Below are 12,025 nucleotides of genomic sequence, written 5' to 3'. Positions count from 1 at the left end.
TCCTCCGCAACGGAAGCACCGACCTTCCTCCTTTCTTTTGAGAAATTCTGGGTATGGTAGATTTCTCACCATCCTCCCTCTGTTTTCGTTCCCAGCGTTTGCACCCACTCTCGCATTTGCATGCGTCGTCACCCCATCTCTTCTCCCTGATCCCGTACTCTCCGTTCTCGCCGTTTGTGGAGTCGCGTTTCGATTGGGTTCCGATCGCATCACAGTCCCCGTTGATCGTGTTCCCAGCAGGTTAACTTTGACCCCATTCCCGTATCCTCCCTGTGCTTGCATGATAGCCCCCTCGACATCCCGAGCAATCCGCATCGCCTCCATCAATTCCGATGGGTTTTGAATTCGCACCTGGACCTTTACATCGTCACGCAATCCCGCCAAAAAATAACCCAGTACCTGCTCATCAGGTATGCCCCTCGTCTGCCCCATCAATACCTCAAAATCCCGAACGAACTCCTCCACCGTACCCGTCTGGCGTACAGTCGCCAACCTCTCGAACACCGTTCCCCTAAATACTCCTCCAAAACGGTTGATCATGGCTGCCTTTAGTCCTTCCCACGATCGATTCCTCGCTTTTTCCTTCCAAAAGGTGAACCAATACGCCGCACTCCCCTCCATACTGACGTACGCAATTTCGACTTTCTCCTCGTCGTTGGACACCTTCTGTATATTGAAAAACCTCTCGGCTCTATTGAGCCAACTCAGTGGTTCCGCCCCATCAAAAGAGGGCAATTCCACCCTTCTTCTCCACGGTTTCTGTTCATCACTCCTATCGCCGGTTCCTCCGTCTCCGACCTCCCTCCCGACTCTTTGGCGGTTGTCATTTACGGAACTATCATCGGAACTCCCTTCTGCCTGAACGACTTGCTTCCCCAACATCTTCATGATTTGCTGTAAGTCCCTCCGTACCGCCACCGATTCCGCCTTCATCCCTTCCATCGTTATCTCAATCGCTTCCAATCTCGCCTCCGTTGCACTCTCCATTTCTCGGATCCGGCAGGTCGGACCAAATTGTTGGGTTTCCAATTAGGAAACCTAGGGAAGAATCTCACTAACATTCAACCGAACACTGAATTAACCTCCACACTTAGTATTCCCAGTAAGAAATTCATATACAGAGTAGTTATGGGAGCCTAACCTCCCCCACAGGAATAACGTTTCCTGTTCAAAGAATGCAAGCAATCAAAAGTCCCCTCAACATATAACTACTTCCTATATATACAAGTCTATCCCGCGTCTTTCCTAACTGTTAAGACAGTTAGAGTAACTAACTCTACTAACTCTTCCTTCTCCTCTCATAGACTCTCAGCCTCCTATCAGAATGCCATGGAGCATACATATTCCAAAGCTAAAGATGCTGCTCAACTATATGATGTGAAGGTGAAGAGTGTGGCTGCAAAACAGGAAAACAAGATTGTTATAGGGTATGCCAATCAACTCAAATCCCTATGGATAGAATTAGACCATTACAGGGTCATTACAGGGTCATGAATGCCAAGTGCTCAGATGATTCAGCAATGCCCAAAGAGTATATTGAGCAAGATAGAGTCTATGATTTCTTGGTGGGGCTTAACTCTGATTTTGATCAAGTGAGAGTCCAGATTCTTGGTAAAGACAAAATTCTAGGAATAAATGAAGTAGTAGCTATGGTCAGAAGTGCAGAAGGCAAAAGAGGAATAATGTTGGAAACCCCAACCATGGAAAATTCAGCAATGATAGCTTTCGGATCAGCCATGATGATAGACTCGAAAAAGGGGGGAATAGCCAATATCGAGAAGAAAGATGAAGGAATTTGGTGTACCTTCTGTAACAAGCCTAGCCACACTCGTGATAAACGTTGGAAGCTACATGGAAAGCCACCTAGTAGAGATTGGGGATCCCATAATTGTGACAAGGAGTAGGGAGAAAAAGGAGACAAGACTAGAAAGGGAGGACAAGCACACATAAGTGTTGAAACAGACGAAGAAAATAGAGGTGCGATTCAACTTAACTAGGATGAAGTAGAACGAACATATGAGATCATTCCTCAAAAAGAACGAACATATGAGATCATTCCTCAAAAAGATGGATAAGTCACCAAGTAGTTGTTCTCTAGCACATTCAAGTACGCTTGGTGAGTGTTCTTCTTTTGAACTTAATGCCTTAGATAAAAACCATAACCCATATCGGATACTAAAATCTGGGGCTACCGACCACATGACACCCCTACCCAAACATTTCTCAATTTACACCCCTTGCCCTAGCAACAAGAAAATATCAACAAATGATGGCTCCCTAATGATTGGAGTAGGTCATGGAGAAGTCCAAATAAGCCCATCCATAACCCTTAAGAATGTCCTTCATATTTCTAAATTATCTGTCAATTTGATTTCCATAAAAAAACTCATACAGGATCTTTCATGTAATGTTATTTTTGTGACAATGTGTTCTACAGAACAAGTACTAGGGGAGGATACTTGGACATGCTAGAGAATGGAATGACTTGTATTAATTGGACCACCCAAATCTTCCACCAGACTTGGAAAACAACACCTTTTTTCTCTGATTCAATAAAGACCAACAGGGAGAAGGTCTTCCTACATGATTGTCACCTCGGACATCCTTCCTTTAGGGTCATAAAATCGTTATTCCCTTACCTTTTTAGCAAATTAGATGTGGCAAATCTCAATTCTGAAGTGTGTGAGCTTGCTAAGCACAAACGTGTTCCTTTTCCAATTAGTAATAATACATGCATTTTTCCCTTCTATTTAATTCATACCAATGTGTGGGGTCCCTCAACTGTCCCAAATGTTTATGGTGCCCGCTGGTTTCTTACTTTTATAGATGATTGTAGCGATTTTACTATTTCATATGTGATAAGAATCCAACATCCAAATAGTTGCAGAAACAACCCTAAGAAAATAGCTATTAAAGGGGAAGCTAAAATTCCCAATTGTGATTCTGAGAAGCCTAGGCTTCTCCAGATTCAATCCATGCATTTTTGTTTATTTAGGAGACAACATAGTTTAACTGAATGGCAAAGACTTGAAAACATCATCATAAATATGTTTAATAATAAGTCCCATCAACCTAAAAGCAAGAAATTACAGAAACATACAAAAGCATCACTATAACTTTGTTTTCTGTGCTGTGTTATATATATATATATATATATATATAGTGCATCAAAGTTACCTGCCACAGCTCCTCAGTTACAAATGGCATGAAAGGATGCAGAACTTTGAGTATGTTCTCGAAAGTATATAACAGAACAGCCTGTGCCACTGAAGCAACAGAGTTGCCTCCAACTCCAGAGTGATAAAGACGCCCTTTACTAGCCTCAATGTACCTAAAAGATCAGAGAGCATTACTCAAACGCAATGCAAAGACCCATAAAGATCACCAATAGAAACACAAACACATAGTACAACTAGTATAAAAGCAACATACCAATCAGCAAAATCAGCCCAAAAGAAGTCATATATTTCTCGTCCCACTTCTCCAAAGTAAAATTTGTCATAGCTTGCACTGACAGATTCAATGAGCAAATGAAGTTTTGACACCTAAAAAATTGAATCAAGATTATCACAGACAAGCAACATTATCAACATACAAAATCTAAAAACAAAAACTCCTTACCACCCAACACTCAGGTAAAGGAAGATTAACCACAATGCCTTCACTGTCAAACTGAACACAATAAAAAAAGTTTTAGTTAAGACAATATGTTTAGTGTTAAGCAAACATCCGCCAAGCTAGAAGTAACTGCAGTATGAATATTAAGCAAACATCCTGCATTAAAATGATAAGTGTCACAATAAATTGATCATACTAACTTTTCAAGTTTATTATTTGCTTCACTTTCACATGTCTGTAGAGTTCCTACTAATAGTCAACGAAGATTTGATGAAATTTGACAACGATTTATTTTGATTTGATTTAGTGCTATTTTTACAATATTACCCTTTTTATCTTTTCATTTAATGTTCAATTGTATCATAATCAAGGGATTCTCTCCTTTTGTTTATATAAATAATGAGCATGAAGACAATTTTTATTCAAGCTTTTAAGAAACAAGTATAATTCTTAAGTTAGCAACACCAAACTTGTTTCATATCAGAAGGGAATCCCTTCTTAGATCCAGGAATACTAAACTCTCGTGAAAAAGCCGAATTACCTTACCATAACTAGACTTGACATATTATTTGCATCAAGCCTCATGAGTCAATTCCTAGATCCTGAATGAAAATATAATTGTGGTACTTTGGTTGAATCCTGAGGTATAAAGGAGTCTCCTGACACAGTGACACCATGACAGGTGGGATGAGGTTTGATGCAAATTTGTTGAGAGTTTTGTTATATTTGATTCAATATTATTCTTACATTATTATTGCTTTTATCCTTTCATTTAACGTCAGATTGCATCATCCCTATAATCAAGAGATTCTCTCCCTTTGTATTGATTCAAGACTTATGATTTTATATAAATGAAGGGTCTGATGACTGTTTTTTCCAAAAGCTCTTCAGCAACCCTATATTCTTAAGTATTCACTTCATGATTTTCAAAAGCTATATACTATCACTTGAACAATGTAAGGAAATAAAAAATCATTTAATTGATAACAATCACACAAATTACATTCTCATCATTTCTGTTTGAAATACTCAATTTCTTTAAAATAAGGAAATACAAATATGTTGAAATGAATTGAAAAATTCTAAACATAATTTTCCTAATCACTATGGATATTGAGGATATTTTAATCCTAACAATCCACTATTTTAGTCCTAAACATGAGGACCAACACCTTGCTAGGATAGGTTTTGTATGTCTCTTATACCATCTTCAAAACGTGAAATTTAAGCCTAATTCGACCTCATAAAACCAACTTTTAAGGTCAGGTTGCATTCACTTATATATATTATAATTTGGTCTTAATTCAAAATGAAGTGGGGTCTTCAACACCTTTATTTTGGGGTCAACTAGTATGATTTTTATCCACTTGAGATGAATAAAAAAGAATAGATAATGAATTTGAGAGTGATTTCCCTCTCTTAGGATCTCATGTTTATAATGACATTGGAGATTTTAGATACAATGAATGAGACGGAAGAGAAAAGAATAAGGTCATATCTAGAAACTAGGTACAAACAAAGCACACAACTTTTCAATAAATTCTATTTAAGATGCTTATTCTAACACTTCCACTCAAGATGATTTTATTTAGAATCTTCCTATTCGAGCCAATGTAATTTTATTTCCTTATTTTAATGGGTTTGACTATTATAAACAGAAACAATGAGCTTCATCATTTGGATCTTAAACATTGCTCAAGATACCAAATCTATTTATAATAATCAAACTCTTTAAAATAAGGAAATAAAAATATACTAACCCGAATAACAAGATTCTAAAGTTATTTTTTTCCTAATCATTATGGAGATATTAAGGATACTTTTATTCTAATAATCTAGTATTTACGATATCATTTAAGTCTTGGCTTTGTTCAAAGCTAGGCAACAATTATTATGTCTACTTCCAAGAGGACCACAAGTTTCCCTTATACCATTCTGATATCTAAGTCTCTTCTCGTCTCACATAAGAAATTTTTAGCATGAAAGGTAATGTTACTCAGTAGAAATGTAACTTCTTTCACAACTTAAAGAGTAGGGAATTCCTGAAGTGTTCTTGAGCAAAGCTTTTATCCCACAATTCAAATTGGTTGTTTGATGTTTTCTTCTTGTTATGGAAATCAAGTCTGTCATAGGTCACATCTTTTATTTGGACATTGTTCTCAATAAAATAATTACCAATGACATTTTCATGTTTGTAAGAGCCATCAGGCTTTTTCCTTGATGTGTGTAATGTAGTAGTGAAAGCTCAGAACCAAGCACATACTTGTTCTTACACCGCTGTGTTTAAGACTCCTTGTGGGATTCCTTTTTCAACATTCAGGTTGAATGTTGGGTGTCCGAGGTCCCTAATTTAATTCTTAATTTTAGGTAGGAAGAGGCTAACTTTTTTTACAATGTCCAACATCAGCTACAGTTTGATGCAACTAGTTGATTTTACATTCATTTTTCTCCTTTCTTTTTGTGCTTTGTGCTATTCCTTTCCCTTTGTAACTTTCTCTCCATCTTAATTAATTTCTTCTTTTATCTAAAGAGAAAAAAGTTGAAAAAAAGATTTTTATTAGTGACGAAATAAGAAAGAGGGGATTTAGAAAGTGCTAACTGGGGTGTCATCCTTTTAAACATGTATAACTCATTAAAAAGAGGGGAGAGGGTTAGCTGTCTAATCATTGGATGCTAAGAGTGTCCCTACCTTATAAGACAATATTTTTTCCCAAGCAGACGTATCATTCTCATTAGGCAGGTTCTGCAATATAAATTTGCCAGCATTCCACAATTTGTTTGTGAAGGCTTTGTTGGAGGTCAACCGCTCAGTTGACAAATTAAGGTCCTGGAAGAGAAAAACAGCATCCCATCTGCATCTAAGATAATCAATTTTTTCATGGAATAAACAACAGTCTACAATTAGAATACAGCAAAACAAACCTGGCCAGCTGTGCCTAAAGCTAGTGTGAAACGTAAAGCATCTGTCCCAAAATCTTTGATAGTGTCAAGGGGATCTACTACATTTCCCAATGTTTTAGACATTTTTCTTCCCTGAAAATAATACAATTGTTACATAATCAGTTTACAGACATGCATAGGTTAGACCTTAAAGTTCATAAGTTTAAAACCCAGTAGAGCTGTCAAAACGGATAACTCGGCCCGACCCGATCCGACCCACCACGGGTTGGTCACTTAGTGAGCCAACCCAACCCGGCTCATTTATTAGCAAGCCGAAATAATTTGAACCCGACCCAACCCACCACGGGTTAGTGGGTTAAACGGGTTGGCTCATTGGCTCACTTAATTAACTTTTTTTTCACCCTCTTCTTCTCAGATTCTTATAACATGTTACTTTGATCGATCAAATTGAAACAGTAATAATTGGACCAATTGATATAAAAGAAAATGAAACAAAAGAAATATATTGTTATATATATTCTAAGCAATCAAGCATAAAATTTTACCAATTTAGTTTAATGAGACATACACAACCGTTTGACCAAGAAACTACATATAGTCGTTAACAAAAATATATAGCACAAGATAAAACTGTCATGCTTGTAGATAGGTCTAAAACAAGATAAAACAAATGATATATTCCTGAATTATCCATCTATTAAATTGGAGTCCTGAATGGATAAATCCACAGTATTATGCTCTCTTGAATCATCTTCTTTATCTCCATCTATAATATTATTCAATCTATAATCTTAGGGTTTTATTTCCAGGAGGGAACTTTTGGAAAGACAACAGCGCGAAAGGCTCTATCGCTAAGTAAAGGTTGTGCATTTTGAATAATTAATTTAATTAATTTGATTTCAATAAAAAAAATAGGATTTGAATAATTAATTTAATTAAAAAAAATAGGTGGGTTGGTGAGCCAACCCGACCTACCACAGGTTCAACCCGTGTGAGCCGGGTCAAAATTGGCTCACATCAAAATTTTTGCCTTTTTTTCCAACCCAACCCGGCTCAAACCCGTGAGCCGGGTTGGCTCACGGGTTTCAACCCATTTTGACAGCACTAAAACCAAGCCATGTTTACAAAATGATTTTGTAGAAAATATTTAAAAAATCGAACAATTACATAACTAAGTGTGTCACTATTTATGCTCTTTGACCAAAACATAATTATCAAAGTGCTTTATGTTTTATAAAATCAATTTCTAATTTTCCATACACTAATATAGAATTTCTACCAAAAGAATGTGCTGAATTTATATATTAAAATAATACATAGATATGATGATATGCAATTAAGAAAGTTTGTATACTTTGGGTTTCCTTATTTTACTTCTCTCAAATATAGAAAAAAATAATGTTAAGAAGTGGATTTTAGTCTGATAGATATATTACGTTTTATGTTAATTAGGGAAACGTACATTTTTTATATTGATAGATATAGTTTTTAAAAATATCTTCGATTTACCATTTTTATATTTGGTTGTCATATATACTTATATCATTCTTCAATAGAAATATTCTTCAGGCAGCTCTTCATATCATATCAGTTTCAATCCTGTCTTTCATGAAAGGACCAAATACATTTAAATTGACTGTCATTCCATTCTAGAGAAGATTGTATTTTGAGACATCAAGACTGAGTTCGTTAACTCAAATGATCAGTTACTAGATATTTTCACTAAGTCTTTAAAGGGACTGAGAATTGATTATATTTGTAACAAGCTTGGTACATACAATTTGTATGTACCAGCTTGAGGGAAAGTGTTAGATATATTAGATTATTAGATATCTTATATAGATATCTTATCTTTATCTTTTATCTTTAGTTAGTTTGTTATTATTAGTACCCTATGTGCATATTCAATACAAAGGGAGATTAATCTCATACATAATTTCTTTATTATATTGAACATGACCAATAGACTAAATTAATAAAAAATTTTGCTAAGATAGGCTCTAAGCTCGAATACCATAATAAGAAATGAAATTTAAACTTAACCTAACTTTACAAAACTAGCTTGTAAAGTGAGGTTTGCACGCACTTAAATAATGTAAATTGGCCTTATACCTAGTTGATGTGGGACTTCGAACAATGATTGATGAAATCCATGGACGTGAAGCTCACCCATTAGCTAGAGGGATCCACTCAGATTTATAGCCAGGACTACCATGATATTTTTTCTTCTAAGGCTAAGATCAACATTGTTTGTCTTTTCCTTTACTATAGTTCCCATTTGCTCGTGGCTTCTTCACTTGCTTCACATTAAAAAATGTCTTTCTTCATGGTGATATAGAGGAGAAAATCAACGAGAAGCAACCTCATGGATTTATTGCTTATGGGGAGTCTAGTTCAATTTGTAAATTACATAAGTCTCTCTTTAGCCAGAAAAAATCACCTCGAACTTGGTTTGAATAATTTAGTCATATTGTGTAGATTTTTGGATTGAAACTATGCGGGACAGATCATTTAGTGTTTTATTGATATACTTCTCCTAGGACACATGTTTATCATATGGTCTATGTTGATGAGATTTTTATTACAAGAAATGATATCACTAAAATTGCCCAAATAAAAAAGCATTTATTCGGCCCCTTTCAAACTAAAGATCTAGGCTTTCTAACGAAAGTGTCATCATTTAACAAAGAAATGTTGATACTTACGAGACATGCCTGACAAATTGCAAGCCTGCTGATAGTCCTATGAACCAAATCAAAAAGTTAATGACACCAAGGTGAACTTTTCCAGAACTAAGTAGGTATCTAGCAAAACTCTTATATATCACTATAACAAAGACCTTATCTCTCTTACCCAATGGGAGTTGAGTCAATTTCTGTAGAACCCTAACATTGATCACTAGAATGCTATGATAATGCATTCTCAAATATCTATAAAGGACCCTAGGATAAAGATTGTTGTATGAGAATAAAGGAAATAATCAACTCTTTGGGTATTATCATGTAAATTGGGCAAGTTGTCCAATTGACATGAGATCTTAAACAAGATATTGTGTGTTCCTTGGAGGGAATCTTATACCTTGAAAAAGTAAGAAACAAAGTGTTTTTGCTTGATCTAGTGCAAAAGTTGAACATAGACCTATGGCCCTAGCTGCATATAAACTTGTGGGGATTAAACAACTCCTTCAAGAGTTGAAATTTTGTGAAAATGAGGAGATGAAGTTGTATTTTAAAAATTAGGCAACTCTTCATAATGTCTAGTCTCACGCTCGAGATGATATCTATACCTCGGCGTGAGAGGGGTGTGTTGAAAGTCCTATATCAATTAGAGATAAGACCAATTTATAATATATAAGTGGGTGCAAACCTCACCTTACAAGTCGGTTTTATGGGGTTGAGTTAGACTTAAAGTCCACTTCTTAACAATACCTAACACTTGAGGTGCAAAGTTTTCAACTGTATTAACCAAGAGGAGAACGCAAAATGATCAAACATAGCAAGTTAAACCTTAGAAGATTAGAGAGCTTTGAGTTATCCCTTGACCTGGCTGGTATAGTAATTGAACATATCAATATTCCAAAGCCAATGAAAACACTAATACCTGACACTTGAGATGCCAAGTTTCCAACTAAGTTTTGACTTTTCAAAATAAAAATGGAAGCACATGACTTGCCAAGTTTGAATTGTTCCATATATTTTGTTAAGTAATAGTAGCATAAAGTTTTTCAATTTACAAAGCCATTACATAAAATATAAGATTTAATATCATGAAACAAAAAGATGTTTTGGTAACACCATAGTAATTACAAAATACATAGTGTTTCTTTCTACACTCCACAATTTTCTTGTGGCACATCCCTTGCATTTCGGAACATGAGTTTTGTACATTCTGTAAAGTTGTTCCAGAGCACAAGGTATTCTAGAATAATGTGGGAGGTGTTCAAGAAATTGTAGGGTGCAAAAAGTTGGAACCCAAAATACATGTATAACTTGAAATCACCTGTGAATCCCTGATGAGTCCATGCAAATAAACATAAGAAAATGGAACCGTTCCAGTAAATTCAATCCCCATCATCACCATTCTTGCGACCCAAAAGAACAATATATCATGCCTGTCAATATGTAAAAAGTAGTATTACTTTATAGAACTACCCAATGAAATAAATAGTAGAGAAATAGACCATAGATTTAATTATGATTTTAGTCCTTAAAATTTGGAGTAACTTTGATTTGGTCCAAAATTTATAAAAGATTTTAGTCCCTAAAAATAAAAAATAAAAAATTCTAATCCCTGGTGCTACAAACAATTTATTATCCTGTTAAATCTTAAAAACCTTATTTTAGTCTTCCAAATATAGTATTAAGGGACTAAAACCATATTTTTTTCAAATTTTAAGGAGCTAGAAAAGATTTTTTTAAGTTTTTGGAAGCAAAATCATAATTAATGCAAATTTCTAAGACTAAAATCACAACTAAATATGAAATGAACTAGAGTAAAGCATTAGACACAAGGCTGCAATTAGAAATTTCATACAAGCACGAGACACTTGCGTAAGTGGAGGATTATTACAATTAAAATATCCTCAATATCTCCTTAGTAATTAGGAAAACAATATCTTAACAATCTTCCTATTCATTTCAGCATACCTTTATTTCCTTATTTAGAGAATTTGATTGCTACAAGGTGATGAGAATGTAGGAGGGGTGTGTTTCTTATTAATAAAATAATTCTTTACTTTTTTATATAGATCAAGTTGGTATTTGAGCTCCTAATCTTGAGATCTATATTTCCACTTCCATATCAACATCCACCACCACAACGTCCATTGCTTGCCATTATTGGCTTTATTTGTCAATGGTGGACCAGAAAGGTGTGCCCCAAACCAATGATGACAACACTGGCAATCGCACATCAATGGAGTCATTACAAGCTGTCTTGCACCACCGTTAGTATCAACTTGTGTAGCCCATAGGTGTAGATCCTACAAGGATCAAATTCGTGACCTTTGTCTCAAGACCAAATATTTGAGATGATATTCATTCCTTTAGATCCTAATGATCATCCAAATGTAATAGGCCCTTACCAATTTGGTGGCCATAAAAATTTGTAGTGGAGTTAGTACATTTAGAGGATTTTGAAAGGACGGCCATGATAAGAGCACATTTATGCTGGAGGATTTAGTGATCATGACCTAGATGTGGCATTCTTTGTTTCCTAAGATAAGTAGAAACTATATGATATTCCTCTACTAAAGAGATATGGATGACTTAAATAACATTTTTTCCTTGAAGAAGGATTTTAGTACTTGCTATGACATTGAGAGCAGGGTGTTCGATACTGACATGGTTCCCTCATTGTTCAGAATATCACAAAATTATGAATAGGTTGAGAATCAAACTAGATCAATGTCAAAATTTGAAGATGTGCAAAACATGCAGCTGCACATCTTTATGAGCATTGCAAGACCTATATTATATGCAAAGTCTACTTAGCTAGCTTTTCCAAA

General features: G+C 35.3%; 1 protein-coding gene across 2 annotated transcripts in view; it reads right to left on the bottom strand.

The window, feature by feature from the left end:
* LOC108345812 (valine--tRNA ligase, chloroplastic/mitochondrial 2) overlaps nt 1-12,025 on the bottom strand; it is a 48,961-nt gene that overhangs the window by 9,386 nt on the left and 27,550 nt on the right. For both annotated transcript variants that reach the window (XM_017584587.2, XM_017584589.2), the window contains 6 exons: nt 10,519-10,630; nt 6,541-6,651; nt 6,308-6,445; nt 3,622-3,672; nt 3,433-3,545; nt 3,178-3,331 (listed from right to left, as the gene is read on the bottom strand). In XM_017584587.2, the coding sequence (XP_017440076.1) occupies nt 3,178-3,331; nt 3,433-3,545; nt 3,622-3,672; nt 6,308-6,445; nt 6,541-6,651; nt 10,519-10,630 (679 nt within the window). The remainder of the gene's footprint in view (nt 1-3,177; nt 3,332-3,432; nt 3,546-3,621; nt 3,673-6,307; nt 6,446-6,540; nt 6,652-10,518; nt 10,631-12,025) is intronic.

Source organism: Vigna angularis, chromosome 8 (genome assembly GCF_016808095.1).
Source record: "Vigna angularis cultivar LongXiaoDou No.4 chromosome 8, ASM1680809v1, whole genome shotgun sequence".
Lineage (NCBI taxonomy): Eukaryota > Viridiplantae > Streptophyta > Magnoliopsida > Fabales > Fabaceae > Vigna > Vigna angularis.
The sequence above is the reverse complement of the archived record's forward strand: the minus strand, read 5'-3'. Positions and strand labels throughout refer to the sequence as shown.